Source organism: Manis pentadactyla, chromosome 15 (assembly GCF_030020395.1).
Source record: "Manis pentadactyla isolate mManPen7 chromosome 15, mManPen7.hap1, whole genome shotgun sequence".
Lineage (NCBI taxonomy): Eukaryota > Metazoa > Chordata > Mammalia > Pholidota > Manidae > Manis > Manis pentadactyla.
Genome location: NC_080033.1, coordinates 59,567,894 through 59,590,992, shown reverse-complemented (window position 1 = coordinate 59,590,992; position 23,099 = coordinate 59,567,894). Strand labels below are relative to the sequence as shown.

Sequence of the window (23,099 nt, the reverse complement as noted above, 5' to 3'; positions counted from 1 at the left end):
CTAATCCAGCCCTCAAACTAGATTAACCCTATTTTCATAGTGACTCAAAAAGGAATTCTAGAAACCCACTTACTAAAATGATACCTTGTTTTTATTTTTATACACACCAATATCATCGAAATAATCTCATTACTAGACATAGGTTTATACTTGAAAACTTTGTAAAACTTGTAAGATAAAAATCACAGTGCTTTCCGAAAATTATTTTAGAAATCTAGTTATAAAGGAAGTATGTAAAATATGTCATTTCAATATGTATTGTCTTTTTAATCACCATGTAATTTAAATGCTTTAATTTCTAATTTCTCCTCTCCCCACAAGAAGCCCAGGCATTTACTTATACCACATATTTACTCATTTCCATCCATTTTTAAAGGTGGAGGGCATGAATGGAGAATATGTTCTAACAAAGGAGATGGAAAAATATATGGGTCACAGTTCCTCAGGAGTAAAATGGCTTCTTTATTAGAAAAGAGAGGTTTCACAGCTGAGGAAAAGTCTGAAAGTTGGCAGGAGCAGGTACAAAGGAAAGATAAAAGCTCTAACATGGGAGGGAATTCTTGAAATTAGGCCTATTTCCTTTAAGTCATTTAAGTTTGATACTTTTGATTCAAAACCTTCCCATAAACTCTTAATTTACACTGGCTGCAGATCAGGCATACTGACAATGACTTACATAGAAAGCTCTTCCAGATCAATGGCAGTTCCATGTTGCCACCATAACAGGACACTTGCATTTATCTTTTGTTTTATGTAGGGGGAAGGAGGGTGGGAAAATTGTGTGAATAGAATTTTTCCTTCTCTTCAAAATGGAAGGGAAATTTTCAAATATATATGATGGTAAGCATGGTCACTACAGGTACAAATCACTAAGACTCTGATCATGATTTGGTTTTCATAAGTTTGGAAACCTGTTCTCCACTTACTTGTAGAGAGTGTCAAGGCCCCCTGGTCTTTCTAATTGCATGAAGTTGTGTCGCAAGTTGAGGTAGGTGATATCTTGACTGTAGAAGAGATGCTCAGGAACTTCCTCAAGGCTGTAACAGGACAGGTCAACGGTACTGATTCGCTGGGACACCACCTGAATAAGGTCAAAGAGAAGGGCCATCTGAGGTAGCACTGAATGTCTCTTCCCCCAGCATTGGATGGAATGGCACTGACACAAAAAGGCACAGACTGAAAATATGGGGAAGGAAAAAGGTAATGATATTCAATTGCTCATTTATAAAAACCAGTTCATTTTTGCTTTTTCCTAAAACAATAAACTGCTTGAAAAACACAAAGGTATAAGTTGTAAAGTGTCCATAAATTAAAGATAAAAAAATACATATCACAAAGATGGAAAGTTAACATTTTATGCACGCAAGAAGTTAAAATGACTCAAAATAACTACAAAACTTTGGAAGGCAGGGTGATATCAAAAGATATGACCTTTTGTAACCACACAGGCTCTGCCACTTACTACTGTAGTTTCTTTTTAAGTTGTGAGGATAGAATTAAATAACCAAGCACAGAGCACACTGCTTGGCATGGAAAAGGTGCTCAGAAAACACTAAAGAATGGAATAGCTACTTACAACTGAAGCTAGTTTTACTAAGAGCAGATTTTATTACCATCACTATGTAAGTACAGAAAATTCAATAAAACCAAAACAAGGTGTATATTTCTATAACAGCATGGTAATAAAACATGGGTTGTAAAAATGAGTCTAAAAAACTGAACAAAGTATGACTGGAAAAGTCATTCATATTTTGACAGCATGTCACTATAGTGAAACAATCCTTTATGCAACTATTTGGCTCCATAAAGAAAAATGTGTTAAAATTCTGCAAAGATGGCTAGGAGAACAAGAGAATTTGGAAACTGCAATACAATTTTAGAGCACTTCATTTTAAAGACTAAAAAAAGCAGAAATTATGCTGAAAAGCCGATTATCCTCAGCATAAGGAATAATGGTTTGTGACAGGCTCACAGGTCATGTCCCATCAATAAGTTTGAATCTGAAGTGGTTCATCAAAACCGTGCTAAATATGTACAGACCAATAAACACGGCTGTGAGTTAGGGAATGGCTCCACATATCACTGACAGCTGTGGGAAAGTCGAGGGAAAGTCATTTGAATCTCATGTCTTAATTCTTTCAAGACCCTACCCTCCTCACCATGACAGTGTAAAGGTGAATGCCTGTGAGAACACTTCTGGAAGCACTGTATTATGCAAATATAAATAATAAGTTAACGACTTGGCAGAATTCCACGATTTCATTCATTAGATACTCAGACTGACCTAGATGGAGTAACATGCACAAGAATTGTAATTGGCTCTTTGGGGAATAAGTTCAGTTTCAAAACACTTTTTAACTGGGCCTCTACATTGTTATCTCTGCATCAGGCTGTTGGATGGCTTATCACCTTGGATGCTTGCCGCTGCCATCTCTGGTACTCAGCCAAAGTCTCAAAGCTGACATGATAGGTCTGGGCTTGGGCTCCAGCAGAGCTGAATGCAAGGGAGTACTGCCGTCGCTTCACTTCTTCTACCTGAAGAGGATGGAAGAAAACCAGAATAAAAAAAAAAATCCCAGTCAAAAAACAAAGGACAGTAACAAGACAAATAACTCAATTTAAGAAAAGAGGCAAAGGATCTGAAATAGACATTTCTCTAAAGAAGACAGAGAAATGACCACTAAGCACATGAAATGATGGTCAACATTCTTAGGTTATTAGTTAAGTGCAAATCAAAGGCACAAGATACTACATCACAGCCAACAGGATGGCTAAAATCAAAAACACAGTAACAAATGTTCAGTAAACAGTATTATTAGCAAGGATGTGGAATAACTGGAACCCTCATATACTGCTTGTGGGAAGGCAAAATGATGCAGCCACTTTGGAGAAAGTCTGGCACTTCCTCAAAAGGTTTAAACATAGACAAACCACATGACTCAATAATTCCACTCCTAGGTATGTACTTAAGAGAACTGAAAACATATGTACATGAATTATAGCAGCATGATTCATACAGAAGAGCCAAAAAGTAGAAACAACCTAAATGTGTATCAATCGGTAAATGTATAAACAGAATGTGGTACTGGCCATACAATGAAATATTACTCAGCCATAAACAGGAATAGAATATTGATATACACTACATGTTGTGAATCTTGAAAACATTATACTAAGTGAAAGAAGCCAGTCACAAAGCACCATATATTATATGACTCCATTGATATGAAATGCCCAGAATCAGCAAATCTGTATAGAGATGCAAGGTAGACTAGTAGGTGCCTAGGGCTAGGGAAGGAATGGAGAGATGATGGCTAAGAAGTACAAGTTTCTTTTCAGGATCATGAAAATGTTCTAAAGTTCATTATGGTAATGACTGCACAACTCTGAATATACTTGAAGACACATAATTATACACTGCAGATTGGTGAACTGTATAGTGCATGAACTGTACCTCAATAAAGCTGTTTAGAAAAAGCAAAGGAATACATACTTAACAATTATGTTGAAGGAGTAAGACTCACAGGGCATAATCACAAGTAAATTTATTACTCTTTAAGTCACATAACAGCCTCAATTTTAAATATTTGTTGAATGAGTACACTCTACTGTTCTGGGTGCTGGGGACACAGCAGGGGAAAGAACAACAAAACCCCTGCCCTCGGTGGAGTTTATATTTGAGGGGAGAAAAACACTCTAACACCAAAACTGACATAATGTAGCATAACATGATATAAGATACAATAAGTAAGCCAGGCAGAGAAAGACAAGTACCAAATGATTTCACTCATCTGTGGAGTATAAGAACAAAGAAAAACTGAAGGAACAAAACGGCAGCAGAATCACAGAACCCAAGAATGGGCTAACAGTTACCAAAGGGAAAGGGACTGGGGAGGATGGGAGGGAAGGGAGGGATAAGGGCAGGGAAAAAGAAAGGGGGCATTACGATTAGCATGTATAATGTGGGGGGGGCACGGGGAGGGCTGTGCAACACAGAGAAGACAAGTAGTGATTCTACAGCATCTTACTACGCTGATGGACAGTGACTATAATGGGGATTGTGGGGGGGACTTGGTGAAGGGGGGAGCCTAGTAAACATAATGTTCTTCATGTAATTATAGATTAATGATAACAACAACAACAAAAAAGATACAACAAGTAATACAAAGAAAACTAAAGCAGGGTAAGGGCTTGGAGGTGAGCAGGGTGGATGGTGTGAATTACAAATATGGTCATCAAGGAGAACTCACCAAGGAGGTAACACAGGAGCAAAGACCTTAAGGGGTCAAGGAGCAAGGTGTGCAAACTCTCTCCATTCCCAGCACAGCAGGCAGGTCTAGTCCTTGTGATGCAAGAATGGGGCTGTATTTCAGAACAGGAAAGTCTCCAGGCCCAATGTGGTTAAGAGCCAGTTTCCATTGCAAAGGTAAGACTGCTCCAACCCTCTCCCCAACACCAGGGCACACTGGAGGTGGCTGTTTATCTGCAAGGGGTGCCCTGGACTGTTTCTGGGACTCACCTCCTCCCTTACTGACTAGATACAAGACTAGATGCCTTTTCTGACCCCCTCCAGTGTTGCAGTGGAGGAGGAAGAAGGACAGGGAACATACAAGCCCAAAGGTTCTTACTAGACTAACACAAATCATAACCTGACTTCCTATGCTCTGGGTCTACCAGATTTAGAGGGGATGCTTTTCCTCAATGGGTCCCTTTGAGGGTTCTTTGAATAGCCCCCCACACCAACCCAACTAATGATGGCTTCTCACTCAGATCCCTGACATGGCTAATGGATGCCATTCTAGTAGCTGACCACTCCCTCCTCAGACTTGAAGGATTCTGCTCCACTTACAGTCTGTCCTCTAGTGAAGCCTGTTTGCCCCTCCACGTGGCCCTACTGGACAAATGCTAAGAGAATCCACCCACCCTCCCACCCACCCAATGGCTCTCACTCTCTCTCAGTCCACTTGGGTCACTACTAACAAAGCCAAGGAGTATGCAGTGACCCCAACACACAAGCTGGGGCACTTCATTCTACCACCAAAGCACCCAGGTGGCCACAAGACTTTCTGGTCAGAAGGCAGGTCACTAGTCTGCTGTGTCCCCCTCACTGCAGGGGACCCGTATCAAGCTCTTTCAAGTCCCGCTGAAACCTCTTTCACTAGGTTTGAGGGAAGAGGCAGAAACCTCCCCCATTCCTATTTGGATTCCTAGCACAAAGGATCTCTTCTAAGAAATTCTCCTCCAAACTCCAACAACCCAAAATATACAGCTTTGATGAGGATGAAGTCTTTTCATACTACTTACATCTTTGTCTGACATCTCACTTTGGTATGTCACAGCTACTGACTCTTGTTAAGTCAGCTGGAAACTTCAGTTATACTCAGAAATCATTACGGTCCTGACACCAAGTAAAGATTGACTCAAGTGGTAGAAACACACAGACTTTAAGCAGAAAACAATTTTTAAAAGACCCAATAAAATTAAATATTGATAACATTCAATTGTGATGCTCACAACATGACCATGTTTTTATTAGTAATAAATCACTGCAATTGAATGAGTATACCTCAAAATAAAGGATCTTACTGAATAGATACTGTTTTAGAACCATCTTTTAACTATTTGACTCAGAAAAATATAGTCTATAATGTCAAATACTGAGAAAGCTTCATAAATCTCCCACTGGAATTTAATTTGTCAACTTCTCTGAGTAATTATGTTAACTTCTGCTTATATATGTTGAGACTACACTGTAACATATGTACAACTTTGGAATTATTAAGTATTCATGGTGAAATGTTCCACCCATCCTTTTGTAGTGGGCCTCTTTTATCTCTACTACTGCATTTGCATTAAAGTCTTTTTTGGGAGGCAAGTTTTATTGAGGTAAATTTCCATAAAATTCTTGATTTTTAAAAACGTCACTAATTCTAAGCAAACAATCTGATGAGTTTTTTGTAAACTAATATAGTTGTGTAACCCCATCACCCCCAAAATTTCAGTCAGTCCTTTCCCTCTATACTTTGACAACCACAGATCTGTTTTGTATCACTAGTTTTTTGTCTTTTTCATTAGTTCATATAAATGTAATCATAAAGAGACCTTTGTACTTGGCCTCTTTCAGTTAGAACAATGCTTTTGAGATACATCTTTGTTCTCATGTGTATCAACAGTGCATTCTTTTTTATTGCTCAGTTGTATTCCATGTAAAGATATGCCACATTTGTTTATCAATTCACTACTCAATGAACATTTGGGTTGTTATCAGTTTGGGGCAATTATAAATAAATAAAGCTATGAACATTCACTTAAAGTCTTTGTAAAGTCATATGTTTTTCAATATCTAGCAGAATTTCTGGATCACTTGATAAGCATGTTTAATTTATAAGAAATGAACAACTATTTTCCAAAGTGACTGCATTCCCACAATGATGTATGAGCATTCCAGTTGCTCCCCACCTTTGCTAAACTTGGCGTTCATCACTCTTTTGATTTGAATCATTTTAGTGGTATGTGATATCTCACTATAATTTTAATTTGAATTTCTCTAATGATTAATTATGTTGAGAATCTTCTATGTGTTTATTTGCTATCCATATATCTTCTTTGGTAAAGGAGCTATTCAAATATTTTGCCCAGTCTTTTACTAGGTCATTTTTCTTTCTATCACTGAGTTGTAGAAGTTCTTTACGTATTCTGGATACAAGCGTAATGTCACATACAAACTTTCATACAACATTAAGATAACCACATTGATTTTCTTTTGGTTCCTAATAGACTAGTATAATTTTTCCATCATTTTATGTTTAACCTTCTCTTTTAAATTTTAGGTATTCTCTTATAAACAGCAAGTCGTAGGATTTTAAGTAACAATCTGACAACAACAATTATTGTGATTACTATTTTAGATTTATTTCTATCACTATATTTTTGTGATAATTTATCATATTATTTTGTTCCCTTTTCTCTTTTCCTGCCTGTCTTTTAGTATTTCAGAATTTTTTATATTCTCCTTCCCCTCTACTTTTAGTGATTACCCTTAACATTTCTTAAATTCATACTTGACAATTTCTCTAGTAAAGTTTTAAAGTTCTCTAGTGTTTCTACTTTCTTATCCCAAGACTGCATCACACTTTACTTATTGAACATACCCACCACATCTTGAGTATCAATTCAGGGTAGTTTCAACTTTAGTAATTTAAATTTATGTTGAAAATATGAAAAATTTAATCATGATTAAATTTACCACCATACTTTATCAATGTCTGCACTTGTCATTGTTTCTTATATCTCATGCCTTCCCTTTGAATTTACTTTCCTTGTTGTTTCTTTCTCTCTTTTTTTTTTTTTTGGTGGCCATTTTAGAAGTATATTCTTTGATGAAATGAAGACTGTTGTCAGCTTGTCAATTCTTTATTGGGCATCTTTTTCTCTCTGAAAGCTTTTATGATTTGCTCTTGTCCTCATGTTCTACTATGCAGTTGTATCTTTATTTATCCTACTTAGTACCCAATGTACTTTCAATCTTAACACTCATGTTTACCTTAACTTCTAGAAAAATTTCAACTATTATTTCTTTAGATACTGTTTCTCTGTGCTCTACTTCCATCTCTGGAATCCTATTAGATGTATAATGGCATCTCCCTTAAGGGCTCTTTTACATTTTTTATATGTGAATTTCTCCAGTAATCAGTTCATTAGACTGAGCTGTAAAGCAGTGGATTAAAGAAAATGAGAATCAGTCCAGGACTTGTACAGGAACTCCACAATGCCTTCAGGGCCCAGGTGCCTTCTGCCTTCCAGATGGCCACCCTCAGGTACTTGCAGTTCCCGGTTACCATATATGACTGCTCTACCTCCAACACGGCGGGACTGTGTTCCATAAAGGAAGGAAGGGTAGGCAAATAGTCAAGCCAGTCATGTCTGTCCCATTTTAAAGGGTTTTCCCAGAAGTCCCACCTGGAAACTTTTGTTTATATCTACTAGCCATCACTATCTACAAGGGAGGTTGGGGAGGGGTTTTTTGGGTTTTTTTTTAAATCTTAGTCATACTGTTATCCTGAACAAAAATTTAATCTACTAGTGATGCAACAGAGGAACCTTCTCCTCACTCACCTTCTCCTTTTGAAGAAATTTTACTTAATTTCTTCACTCTGTCCTTCAGTCCCAAGACCTGAGCCAGGTCTCATATTGGTAGTGGTAGGTTCCTGCCCCATGGTCGATACTGGCTTATACACACGCATTCATTAAGCCAGTGGGGGGTCTTGTTCATTTCCTGGTCACAGGCCATACAGCTGGGTCCTCCTGCCTCTTTAGGACCACAGCTAGAAACAACTTGTGGTTGTAGTCAGCGGTTAACAGTGGTTTTTGGTTTTGGTTTTTGGACGATTTTTCTACAGCTTGATTGCCTTCTTTTTTTTTCAGCACAGAGCACCACTCATCTCCTCGCTCCAAGCAATAAGCCTGGGCCAGCTTCTCTAACATGAGCTGAATACTTTTAGACCCAAATACTTAAAGCAGCTGATCTCTTGGGTTGCCACAACCTTTCAGACCCAGAGCCCAGTAGGCCCTCGGATCCATACTTGCTCACTACTTACATTTCTATTCTAACATTCCTAAGCCCAGCTATGACTTTATATTTACCTTTTAAATATATTTATTTTATCTATATTGTTATGCATCTGGATCAGATCAGATGTCTCAAAGCATGAATTCACAGTCATTTTGTCTACAAGTTCTCTTAAATCCAAATAATTTTATGATATTCAAGATTCAAAATAAAATTATGTATAGCTTCATATTCATATGAACATAAGTGCTTCCAGTCATCTTATTCTATTTGACTGACTTGAAACTGATCTGTGTCCTTTCCTATGACAGGAAACTCTCTAGAACAGATCCAGGGAGTGGCAACTTTCCTGGCTGCTGGATAGGGGTTTCTGACTACCCCAGACTCTGAATTTTGGTCTAATGGAGAAAAAGGAGAAACTGGCAAGAATCTATTTTGGTGATGGACGCTGGAAGCTACTTCTAGTTTCCAAAGGAGCCTATTGTGGTAGGATCCTCTGTCTACTGTTGGTGTTCCCAGTGCCAGCATCCCGGGCCTAGCAGTAGAAGCAGGGTTATCTTCCACAAATGGATTCTGCATTGGGGAATGGATAGCTTTTGTACCTCCCAGGAAGTCTGTGATATAAATAAACCTGTTTTATGCTTAAATTAGCCTGAGTCAATTTATTTTGTTTAAACCTAAGCAAACTCTAAAACACAAACTTTTTGATGTAATCTTTAATAATACTCACATTGGCTTCTTTGAAAAGATGTGGAAAAAACTATAAAAATCACGTATAATTTTTTAAAATTAAGATGCTCAAGTGAAGACTAATTCATCTTTGTGAGTCATACCTTTCCTCCAACCAGAGGCAAAATGTGCACCTTTCCAGTCTGACAATCCTTCACTGAGGGAATGATGAGGCAGGTGCCGCAGAGGACAACTAGGCGCTCAGCCCACTTGTGCAGCTGGGTCTTTCCCTTGCGCACATTATAGATTCCAGATAGAAGGATTCGGTCCAGGTGGTCCACCTGGCATGGTTTTTCTGAAAAGGAAACAGTACTTGAGAAGCCACCAATTAAAGTAGTGTAAGAATACTGAAAGGGAAAAAGAAAGTATTATATCAACATTCAGCATGCCTTGTTTATAAATGTACGTAACCAAGCAATGTAAGAATTACCAAATATGGTATCAGTCCTAAAATGTTACCCATCACTGAAGTTACATAGTGGGAGTACTATGGTTTGGATCTAGAGAGCAAGATTTTACTTTGAATGCCAGTTAATCCTTCTTCCAAAAGCTGTATCTCCCATATAAACAGAGAAAGACCTTATGGAAGAGTGGTTAAGATCATGGACTTGGGAGTCACACATTCAGACTCAAGTTTGAATCCTGGTTCTGCCACTCACTCTTGTTTCCTTGAACTATTTTATATCTCACTGAGCCTGACTTCTTCATTTGTACAGTTTGGATCTTAATACTACCTACCTTCAGGGAGTTCTTTTAAAAACTTTAAGATGATGGATACAAAGTACTAAGCATAGTTTTAGGTACAAAAGTAGTATGCAAAGAGAGCCACTATGTTATGATTATCTGTTCCAGAAGGAAGAAATTAATGACTATGAGAGTACTCTAGTTTTGTACTCAATCCTTCATCTTTCTACTCCTTGTGAGGAAAAGCTTATGGCTGGTATTTCAATCTATCCCCATCATGGTGGTAGAAGTTGAAATGTACACACAAGAGCTTCTCTTTCTTTTGGCACCCTCCTCCCCATTAGAAATCTTTATATGACTGTGATACACTGAACAGAGAGATGTTCTTGGTTAAAGCACTACTGAAAACAGACATGTAACTAAACAGAAATGAACAGGAGCAGCAATAGTAAGAGGTGCGCAAACAGCAATTCACTGGGAATTGAGAAAACTGGGTTGCACTCAGTATTACTATACAATTGATTACAAAAACTTGAGTATCACTTTGCCTTTTTAACTGTGTTTCCCACGTGTAATATGAGTAAATGGGCTAGATTACTTTAAAGCTTTATAACATCATATGTTAACACTAGATACATGGAGAGCCATTTCTCCTACTGTAGGTCAGTCCTTTCGTCTATATTCTAAATTCCACTTCCTCAAGGAGTCCAGTTGTTCTCTCTTCTCACCCTTCAACTCCTCCCACCTTGTTGTTTTTATCAGAGCTACAAAAGCAATCAAGTTTTCTCCCATTCCCTCTCAGTCTCAATTGTAAAATTCCTTTAGTTCAGTGTTTCTCCAATTCCTATGCACTCAAGGATTATCTGAGAATTATCTTAAAATGCAGAACGCCAAGACCAACCCACAGAGAGTCTAATTCAGAGGGTCCAGGATGGAACACAGGAAAAGGTATTTTTAAGAAGTACCCCCAAGTTATTTAAATTCAGACAGTCCACAAACTGTATTCTGAGAAACTCTGTATTTTGAGTTTGCCCTTTTGAGACTTTTCTTCTTATTTGTGCTTCTGTGTCAGTTATGTTTGTTACCTCGCTTCCTATTTACTCTATTTTCTTCAATCTGGCTTCTAATCCCTAAAACTGAGTAATTCATATGTTGATAGGTCCTCAAATTTCTATCTCCTGCCTCAATCTTCCTTCAGTTCAGATTTCATATAACCAATTGCCTGCTAGACATGTCTGAAGATGTCCCCATTTACCTCAAATTTACAGATTAAAAACAAGTATCAGACTGGAAAGAAAGAAAAAAACTATATTTGCAAATGATATAATCTTGTACAAAATTTAAAGTGATCCACTAATAAATGAGTTCAGCAAGGTTGCAGAATGTAAGATTTAAAAAAATATCAATTGTATTTCTACGAGTGAGCAATAAACTCAAAACTGCAATTATGAAAGCAATTATAATTGCAATAGCATCAAAAGAATACCATGAAAATAGTGTAAACCTTATACACTGAAAACTACAAAACATATTTGAAAGAAGTTAAAGATGACCCAAATAAATAGAAAGGTATCCAGTGTTCACGGGTTAGAAATCTTAATATTGTTAAGATAGCAAAACACCCCAAACTGATTTACAGATTCAGTGCAATCCCTATCAAAATACCAGTTGCCATCTAGGCAGGAATTCACAAACTGATACTAAAGTTCATATAGAAATGCACTGGGCTCAGCAGAGCCACAATGATCTTGAAAAAGATGAAAATTGGAGGACAAACATTTCCCAATTTCAAAACTGATTATAAAGTAAGAAGCTGGCATATAAAATACAGTCTTGACTAAGGACAGACATGGAGTAATGGAACAGAATTGAAGGTTCTCAAATAAACCCCTACAGTATGGACAACTGTTTGACAAGGGTGCCAAGATAACCCAACAGAGAAAGAACAGTCCTGTCAACAAATGGTGCTGGGACAACTGGATATCCACATACAAAAGAATGAAGTTGGGTCCCTAACCTAACATCATATACAAAAATTAATCAAAATGGATCATAGACCTAAAAGTAAAAGCTAAACTAATATATAAAGTTCTTAAGAAAACAAGGGGAAAAAATCTTGTGACCTTGGTTAGGCAATGGTTTCTTAGCACAAAAAGCACAAGTGACAGAAAAGAAAATATAAACTGGGTTTCATCAAAAATAAAACCTGTTGCTTCAACAGATACTATCAAGAGAGTGAGAAGATGACTCTAAAAATTGGACAGAATATTTGCAAATCATATATCTAATAAAAGACCTGGATCTAGAATAAATACTGTTATAAATCAGCAATAAAAAGACATAACCCAATTAAAAAATAGGCAAAGGATATGAATAGATATTTCTCCAAACAAGCATATGAAAAGATGCTTAACCTCATTAATTACTAGATAAGTGCAAATCAAAACCACAATGAGATATCAGTTCACACCCACAGGGATGAGTATAATAAAAAAAAGATAAGCAATAACAAGTGTTTGTGAGGATATAAAGAAATTGGAAGCCTCCTACATTAATGGTGGGATAGTAAAATATTGCAGCCACTTCGGAAAACAGTCCAGCAGTTCTTCACAAGGTAAAATATAGAATCACCATATGACCCAGCAATTCCACTCTTTGATCTATATCCAAGAGAACTGAAAATATGTACACACAAAAACTTGCGTACAACCTTTGTTGATGGCAGCATTATTTACAATAGCCAAAAAGTAGAAACAAGCAAAATGTCCACTAACTGATGAATGCATAAACAAATTGTGGTATATCCATACAATGGAATATGATTCAGTCATAAAAAAGAAATGAAGTACTGATTCATGCTACAACAAGGATGGACCCTGAAAACATTATGCTAAGTAAAAGAGGCCAGTCACATAAAGCCACGTACATATAATCCTTTTATATGAACTGTTCAGAACAGCACAGTCTATAAAGGCAGAAAACGTATGTGTGGTTGCCAGGTGCTGGGGGAGTAAGGAATGGGAAATGACAGCTAAAGGATATAGTGTCTCATTTTATGGTGATGAAAATGTTCTAAAATAAGATAGTGGTGACGACTGTGCAACTCTCTGAATATACTAAAAAGCAATGAATTGTACTCTTGTAAAGGGTAGCTTTTATGGTATGTGAGTTACATCTTAATAAACTTGCTTTTTTAAGAAATCATTATTCTGCAATTTTGCTTTTCTATCTTTATAACAGTATCACCTACTACAAAGCTGGCTAGATTATGTAAAAATGGGACTTCATTATAGTTTCTCAGACTTCCAAATTGCCTAAGTCTCTTTTTTTAAAATTTTTTATTAAGCTATTATTGATATACACTCTTATGAAGGTTTCACATGAAAAAACAATGTGGTTAATACATTTACCCATATTATCAAGTCCCCACCCATACCCCAATGCAGTCACTGTCCATCAGTGTAGTAAGATGCCAAAGATTAACTATTTGCCTTCTCTGTGCTACACTGTTTTCCCCGTGAGCCCCCCACACCATGTGTACTAAACATAATACCCCTCAGTCTCCTTCTCCCTCCCCCCACCACCCGCCCTCTCACATCCCTCCCCTTTGGTAACCACTAGTTCCTTCTTGGAGTCTGTGAGTCTGCTGCTGTTTTGTTCCTTCAGTGTTGCTTCGTTGTTATACTCCACAAATAAGGGGAAATCATTTGGCACTTGTCTTTCTCCACCTGGCTTATTTCACTGAGCATAATGTCCTCCAGCTCCATCCATGTTGTTGCAAATGGTAGGATTTGTTTCTTTCTTATGGCTGAATAGTATTCCATTGTGTATATGTACCATCTCTTCTTTATCCATTCATCTACTGATGGACACTTAGGTTGCTTCCATACCTTGGCTATTGTAAAAAGTGCTGTGATAAACATAGGGGTGCATATGTCTTTTTGAATCTGAGAAGTTGTATTCTTTCAGTAAATTCCAAGGAGTGGAATTCCGAGGTCAAATGGTATTCCTATTTTTAGTTTTTTGAGGAACCTCCATGTTGCTTTCCACAATGGTTGAACTAGGTTACATTCCCACCAGCAGTGGCTAACAGTTTCTTTTAAAGTTTACATTAAGCAGATGTTATATCAACTCATGTATAATTTTGAGTCTCTTTTTTCTTGGCCTTATTCTTTATTTTTTATTACACAGAAAACTCTTAAATCTATCCACCACCACTCTCAGAAAGGAACATTCAATTTTGTTTTGGATAAATTATTTATATATGAAATAACATGCTATTTTATTATTAATTTGGGGGGGGGGGTTGCTAGATATCCAGAGTGCCTCAAGTGTCTGATCTTCTTAAAGTGATAAAAAAAAAAAAAAAACCAGAATGAGAAAGTTCTAGGAACTATTTGGAGTGTCAAATAGTTCTAATTATAGAATAGTTTTAATATCTCAAAAGCCAAGATTCTAAGTGGAAAATAAGAGATAATTTTAATGTTCCTATGTATTTATACTTTCAGATGTTCAATAAAGAAAATGGATTGCTTCTGTAACTTAAAAAAAATTTCTAAAAGAAGAATCAAGGGAAACCCTGTCACCACTGAGTACCTCTATTGCCCCAAGTATAACCTCTAAATACCAGTTTTCATTAAAATGAACTAAGTGCTGAGAGAGATTAAAGATGGCAGTGTAAGAGGTGAGACAGAAACCTCCTCTCAAAACCACATATACTTTGAAAATATAGCAAATACAACAAAGAGCAACAGGAAAGAATGCTGCGGCAGACTGCCTACACCTGGGGAACAAAGCAGACTTCACGGAAAAGGGTAAAGTACCAAAGCCGTGATCCGGTGGGACACAATTCCTTTTACCACCCAAGCTCGCCAGCGGTTGGAAGAGAAACGGAACAGGGAGGGGATGGAGGCCTAGGACTGCTGAACACCCAGCCCTGGAGATCTGCTCGAGGAGCATGAACCTACATTATATGGTGCTCTGGAGATTAGTGGGGTTGGAAAGCTAAGACAGGCAGAATACTCGGAGAGACTGAGATTCTAGCCACTTGTGGAGAACAAGTAGCCACAACTGGCCACTGTGCGACAAAAGAAAGGCGGGCAGTCTGAGAGACTTCCTAACAGCGAAAGGGCTGCTAAAGTGGCAAGGACTGTACAGAGCTTGCTGCTCAGAAAGGACAGGTGGACAAAATTGTCCTGGTGCACTCGGCCCAGCAGGTTGGGAACTTTCAGGAGCTTCGGGCACTCCATCCCCCTGGCTGGTAATGCAGCCCTGAGGCACCCTAATGCGATATGCAGCCTGCCCGCCCCTTCATCCCGGCAGGCCCCAGCTCACAAAAGTGCTGCCTCCGTCATGGCGCCAGGCCAGCCAGATGGCACCCCCACCTATGGCAGCTACAAAGGCATAGCATAGAGGCTCCTCCCTGAGTACTCGGTCCACTGGCCCTGGCAGTGGAGGCAGGCACTGCAGCTGGGAAGCAGGAAAGACCTCTTTACACCTGGCAGGCAGCAGCACCACTCACCTACAACCCCCGCCATCACTCCAGGGGCTAAGCAGCTCCAGAGAGTAGAGCTTCTAGGCACTAGAGGGCACCACCCACAAATATGAAATGTCAAAGGAACCTGGTTCAAACCAAAATCCCACAAACACCAGAAAGAGGGCCAAGTAAAACTGAAATCACCAATCATCCTGAAAGAGATTTCAAAATAAAACTCATAAACATGCTCATAGAGCTACAGAAAAATATTCAAGACCTCAGGGAGGAATTCAAGAATGAGATACAAATGCTGAAAAATACAGTATCCGAAATGAAACATACAATGGAGGGATTTAAAAGCAGATTAGATGAAGTAGAGGAGAAAATAAATGAAATAGAAATTAGAGAAGAGGAATACAAAAAAGATGAGGCACAGAGAAAAAAGGATCTCTAGGAATGAAAGAATATTGAGAGAACTGTGTGACCAATCCAAACAGAACAATATTTGCATTACAGGGTCAGAAGGGAGTGGCATGGTATATTTCATGCAATGAAATAGAAGGGCCTCCAACCAAGAATACTCTTCCCAGCAAGATTATCATTTAAATTTGAAGGAGGGATTAAACAATTTCCAGATAAGCAAAAGTTGAAAGAATTTACCTCCCACATATCATCTCTACAGTGTATTTTGGAGGGACTATTATAGATGGACATGTTCCTAAGGCTAAATAAATAGCTGTCACCACAGAAAATAAAACCACACTAAATAAAGTAGACCAAATAATTACTAAGCAAATGCAAAGTGAAATCAACTACCCCCAAAGTCAGTCAAGGGATAAACAGAGTACAGAATATGATACCTAATACATAAAGAATGGAGGAGGAAGAAAAAGGAGGAAAAGAAAAAAAAAGAACCTTTAGATTGTGTTTGTAATAGAGTACTAAGTGAGTTAAGTTAGACTGTTAGATAGTAAGGAAGTTACAACAGACACTTCTCCAAACAAGAAATCAGATGGCCAACAGGCACATGAAAAGATGCTCTACGTCGCTAATTATCAGGGAATACAAATTAAAACCACAGTGAGATATCACCTCACACCAGTTAGGATGGCCAAGGAACAAAAATGCTGGTGAGGATACGGAGAAAGGGGAACCCTCCTACACTATTGATGGGAATGTAAATTAGTTCAACCATTGTGAAAAGCAATATGAAGGTTCCTCAAATAACTAAAAATAGAAATACCATTTGACCCAGTAACTCTACTCCTAGGAATTTACCCAAAGAAAACAAGATCCCCAATTCAAAAAGACATCTGCACTCCTATGTTTATTGCAGCATTATTTACAATAGCCAAGATATGGAAGCAGCCTTAGTGTCCATTAGTAGATGAATGGATTAAGAAGATGTGGTACCTATACACAATGGAAAATTTTTCAGCCATAAGAAGAAAACAAATCCTACCATTTGCAACAACATGGATGGAGCTAGAGGGTATTATGCTCAGTGAAATAAGCCAGGTGGAGAAAGACAAGTACCAAACAATTTCCCTCACTTGTGGAGGGACTATTATAATGTTCATCACTTGGGAAATACTTATGTAAAATATAATACATACATGATATTCACTAGCATGCAGCTTAAAGAAATGCACATAAAAGACAGATAAGGAGAGACCTCTTATCTGCAACACATATATTTGGGTGAAAAAAGCATGAAGACCAGTATCAAATGATACCATTTATGTAAACAAAATGCATTTCTAAAAATACATATTGAGTAAGTTAAAAAATTATGATCAGGTATACACCAAATTGATATTTGGGGTTATCTATTAGGCACTGAATAGGCTTGGGAGGTGATTATAAGAGATTAAAACACTACAGATAATGAGACTATGTGCATATTTCACTAAATTAAAAATTGAATTTTAAAAGATAAATATATGGACACAATAATTACAAATGTAAAATATGCATACAAAATAAGACTAAGAAATGTGTAATCATAAAAGTAATTGTATAAAGGGTGGTGGGATATTTTTTATTATGCTGTTATCCTACAGTTTAACAATGAAGTTTAAAATATGCAAATTAACATGAGATACTATTTTTTGTAATTTGGAGCAAGGATGAGTTTTAACAATAATACACAATGTTGACAAAGATATAAAGAAATAAGTACCCTCAAATTCTATTGCTGAAAGTGTACAACGATATGCCCATCTGTGCAATGTAGGAATATTAAGTCAAAATTTTAAAAATATAATGTACCAACTCAAAAAATCTACTTGTAAGAAATCACATCCTCCTCCCTCCACTCTAGAGGTCAGCAACTCTCCTGACTTTTATAATAATAATTTTCTTGCTTTCTTTGTATTTTTGCATCTTATGTATGCATCCTATATTAGTTACAGCAGGTTAAACTACTGTAATAAGGAGCATATGATGGCTCAAACACAACAAAAATGGTAATTCTCTGTTAGGGTAGGCACTGTTGAGTTGCCAGAAGTCAACAATATCAAGAAACTCAGGCTGACAGTGGCTCTGCCATTTTCAACACATGACTTCAGATATTGCTCTGATGGTTGCCATCCTAGCACATGGAAGAAGAAAGAGCAATGAGAAGCATGCATGGGAGGTCTTAGGAACCGGGTATAGACGTGGTAGTTACACAATTCCACTTCTTATCACTAAAGAAAATTTTGTCACGTGCACACCTGACTGCAAGAAAGGCTGGGAAATGAAGTACACCCAGACAGTCACATGCCCAGCTACAATTCTATTACTATGGAAGAAGGAAAGAACAGATATTGATGGATAGTAGTATTGCCACACATCTCTAAACAATATGGTGGAGTTTTGCCTTTTTTCGAACTTTAAATGAATGGAAACATACTATGGGATTCTGATTCTTTTATATCTGGTTTCCTGTTTGTGTTTATGCTCTCTGGACAAAACGGTCTTAAAGAATGTGTGCAGAGAATATGGTATAGAAGATGCCAGGCTGCAAGTTATGCTTCCTGGGCTATGCAGTCCTAGAACTACAACTTCACTAGCAAATCATGCCTTCTAGACTCCATTTCTTCATACACAAAGAGTTGATTAATATGCTGTCTTAATCTCTGTGGTTGATCATGCTGCACTCATCTTTCGTTAAGTACGCTATTTCCTCAACACTGAGCTAGTCATTCCACTCAGTTTCCCCCAGCACTCCCTCTCTAGCAAGACTATACCTAGCATTTGCATAATGTGTGCTTGGCATACCAGCACCTTTTATATCCCACAAACACAGCAACTATAATAGGCCCTTATGACCCTGGCCTCATTAATACTATATTCTAACTAAGCTAACTCACCAAAGACTCTACACATGAAATATTTAAAGCTATCTGCTTCAAAGAGAATACTTCAAAAATAACTTTTCTTTTGTTAACAGTGTGTATCTGGATTTGGGAACTGCATAGTTGGACAGCAAGGTGAGAGTGAAGCATACTTTTTGTGATGGTTGAATATATGCCCACAAATTCTTTGATAATCTTCTCTTCAAACAGGGGGCCTAATTCTCTTTGCTATAGTGTGGGCTGTATCTGGTGACTCCCTTCTAATAAACAGAAAGTGGTAAAAATGGCAGTGACTTATGAGGTTAGGTCATAAAAAAACACTGAGGCCTCCATGTGGTATGTGGTGTGTGTGTGTGTGTGGTATGTATGTATGTGTGTGTGTGTGCATCCTATCATTGAGGGAAGCTTGCTGCTCTGTCACAAAGACACTTAGGCAGCCTGACAGAGAGGCCCACAAAGCAAGGACCTGAGAACTCCTGCCAAAAGCTTCTACCAACAGCCATGCGTGAACCATGTCAGGAGTGAATCTTCCAGCACCAATCAAGCCTTCAGATGACTACAGTTCAACCAACACAGTGACTACAGTCTCATGGGATCCAAGCCAGAACCATTCAGCTAAATTACTCCTGGATTTCTGACCCACAGAAACTGTAAGAGATAATAAATATTTATTACTGCCCTAAGTCATTAAGTTTCAAGGCAATCTAATTACACAGCCAATAGGTAACTAATAAACTTACCAACATATATTTCTACCTTTTGTTTTTGTTGTGCTATATACATATATAGCCTATTTTCAAAAACAATTAGCCTTAAAAAACTCTTTTCCAAGCATAATTTTATAACTCAAATTATATAACTTCTCTAAACATTCTCTGTTAAAGACTCACCCTCACCCGCCCCCAAAAATAATAAGTACTACAAACTAGTGCTCTTTTAGCCTCACTTGAAATATCCTTTCAAGGGTGCCTTAAGATCCTAGACATATTATAATTCATAACTAATAGAATTGGGGCTAACAACTGTGTGATACAACTGACTCAAATGCAATCTCAATGGTAAAAAGGAGCTTGCTGGTGCTTTAAGACCCAGCTCTCATCCCAGGATGAAACCTATATAATAGAACCTGCATTCAGATAAGGAGCATGATACTGTTCCAAGTTGTTTTTTTAAACCAAGCTTTACAGTGATAGAAGTGTTGTGTTGCTCAAGTTAGTCTTCAAAGATTTTCCTCAGATTTAACCTCAACCTAGTAACTATCCTTCCCTCCATGAACTAGCAAAGGAGAGAAATCAATGGAAATAAAACAAAAGGAAACCAACTTTTAAGAAACAACATATTACAAAATACTGTTGTGATGAAAAATTACAAATTAAATCTGTGAAGTGCATTTAAGAAAGCTGGCTTGTGATATTATGTCACAAGAGTTGTATCAAAAAGTATACAGATTTTAAACCAATAGCTTTTGAGGAATGAGAGCAGGAAATCTTAGTAAATGCTTATGCCTATATACACTAATACTTTAGGTATTAGTCTAACTGTTTGATAAATGGGTCATATTAATTCAAAACTGTTAGCTGTTTAATGGCTCTATCACTTACTAGTTGTATGACCTTGAACAAGTTATTTAACTTCTCTCAGTTTTCTCAAATGTAAAACAAGATAATAGTTCCTATAGCATAAAGTGGTTGTAATGAGCAAACTAGGTTAATTCCTAAGCAAAAAATCACACAGTAAGCACTTAATAAATGGTACTCAGTAGTAGTATTAGTAGACTATGTATACTTGGATAGTAATACTTAGAAAGTAACTAATTTTATTAGGTCTAACTTTAATATTTAAGTAATTAGGTGAAAAATAGTAGACAAGGAAAATATTACACCAAAAGAGAAGAGAAAGTAAAAAAATCCTAGATTTAAAGCCCACTAAATTCAACAGTGTACACATTTGACAGTTGTATTCATCAAATGTTAAGTCACATACGATAATGACCACCTACTACTTCTCAACATTCTTGAACTATCAAGAAATTCATGGCCTTTATAAGGAACCTGAAAATAGAATTGATACTAAAGCATGATTTGATCAAGACTCTGGCAAAGGCATAAAATAATTCTAGTAAGTCAGCATAGCACTGAAAAAAAAAGGCAAAAGTATTTTTGACTAATATAGCTGACCTTTGAATAATGGGGGGGAGGGGGACAGTTAGGGGTGCTGATCACCCCCACCCACCACCGTCAAAAATCCACATATAACTTTCGACTCCCCAAAAACTGAACTACTGACAGCCTACTGTTGATGAGAGGCCTTATTGATAACATGTGCATATTTTATATGTTATATATACTATATACTATATTCTTACATTAAAGTAAGCTACAGAATAGAAAAATTTTCAAATTGTCACAGATCTCCAAGAAAAATTTCCAGTGTATTTATCGGAAAAAACCCGTGTATAAGTGGACCTGCACAGTTGAAACTTGTATTGCTCAAGGGTCAACTGTACTTCTAAGTCCTCCTTAACCAGCCCCCTCCTCTTGTTTTTGTTGTTTTTAACTACATTGGTTAACTAGCTTAAAAATAACTTTTGATAAAATACTTTTAAAAAGCTGAAGAGAAACAGAGCCACAAATGGTCAACTTAAAAACAGCATACCCAGAAAGCCACAAATAAATTCTTACCACCATAAAATCGAAGCATACAGCCAAGGTCAGGATTCGTTGCCTCCTCCTGTATGCGCACAGGATCATCAAATCCCAGCCTGGATAAGTAATCATAAACAATCTGAAGGGGTCGCTCAGTAGGTTCCAGTCTCCTGCTCACAATTCAAAAGAAAAATATTTACCAAGTAATAAAAACGCCTCATTTAATCTTTAAAATCTTTTAATATGCTCTAGATTTTTTACTTCTATATCAAGATTTTAAGATCTTCGGATACAAGTACTCTAAACAAGTGGTGCTCAAAGTTTTTGGTCTCAGGATCCCTCTACCGTCTTCGAGGACCAAAGAGCTTTTGTATACATGGGGTATAGCTATTGATATTTACTGGATTAAAACTAAAATGAAGAATTTCCAAATATTTATTCACTTTTGAATAATAATAAACTCATATGGTGACAAATATTTTTTGAAAAATACATTTCCAAAATAGAACAAAATGAGCAAAGAGAATGGCACTGTTTTTACATTTTTGTAAATCTCTTTACTAGCTAGTTCAATAGGTGACAGCTAGATACTCGGATCTGCTTTCACATTCAATCTGTTGTGATAACATGCTACTAGCCTCTAGAAACACCGTACACTCATGAGATACAAAGAGTGAAAAAGAAAAATAACGTCTTATAAACTTACATTATAGAATAGTTTTGACCTCATGCACCTCTTCAAGGAGTCTCAAGGACCACCACAGGGTCCAAACTTAAGAGCAGCAAAATTATGAGATATAAAATTATATATACTTGGCCATAACTGATGTCGTATAAGCTACACACACAATTAGAAGTGTAAACTTTGGGTTGCCTACTATGTCCCAGGTACTACTGCCTTCATGGGTGATTCCTTAAAAATTAGGAATGAATGGCCCAGTAATTCCCCCAAAATCATTGAACCACATGGTCCTGACTGAAAGCTAAGGTAAAATCAGAATGTCTAGTAATCATCTATGGCCTCTGATGACACTGAATATTCTGACTCCTACAAACCTAAAATATTTTAAAATATTTAAAAAACAAAAATGATCAAATATGTATTTTTTGATAGAAGGGGCTACATCAGTAATAACAGCAAGTCAGCTCTTTTTACAATTATTTTATCAGAAAGCAGTTACAAATACAGTGACTAAGAGTACAGGCTCAAAAAATCAGATTACCTGGGTTTGAGTCTCCATTCTGCCACTTAACCAACCACATGCCCTGAAGGACTGACTGAAGGACTAACTTAGCAACAAGGAGACCATGGGCATAAACAGCTAGCTCCATCTTTCAAGTTATTTAACCTCATTGTCTTAAATTCCTCATCACTATAATGAGAACAACAACAGAACCCAACCGATTGAGTTGTTACTAAATTTATTTACTTACAACAAGATATTATATAGAATCTAAAGGGTTTAGCAAAATGTCACTTGTAGCAGTGTCAAATAACATTGACAATTATTCAAAAAATTCTTGGGACTGGAATCAAATTTTAATTAGAATAAAAATACAGTATCTCCCTAATCTGAAACCACCACCAAAAAACGAGTACAGGAGAGCTTATGTGTGTTCAAAAGGTGTGGAGGAACATTAGTCTTTTGAGGAAC

General features: G+C 37.2%; 1 protein-coding gene across 3 annotated transcripts in view; it reads right to left on the bottom strand.

The window, feature by feature from the left end:
* The window catches only part of PHLPP2 (PH domain and leucine rich repeat protein phosphatase 2), a 68,259-nt gene that overhangs the window by 25,347 nt on the left and 19,813 nt on the right, over positions 1 to 23,099 (bottom strand). For 2 of the 3 annotated variants that reach the window (XM_036926927.2, XM_036926926.2), the window contains exons 3-6: positions 21,481 to 21,614; positions 9,403 to 9,593; positions 2,410 to 2,535; positions 927 to 1,081 (exon numbers count right to left, since the gene is read on the bottom strand). In XM_036926927.2, coding sequence (XP_036782822.2) covers positions 927 to 1,081; positions 2,410 to 2,535; positions 9,403 to 9,593; positions 21,481 to 21,614 — 606 coding nt within the window. The remainder of the gene's footprint in view (positions 1 to 926; positions 1,082 to 2,409; positions 2,536 to 9,402; positions 9,594 to 21,480; positions 21,615 to 23,099) is intronic. The other variant, XM_057493379.1, reaches the window with a different exon arrangement.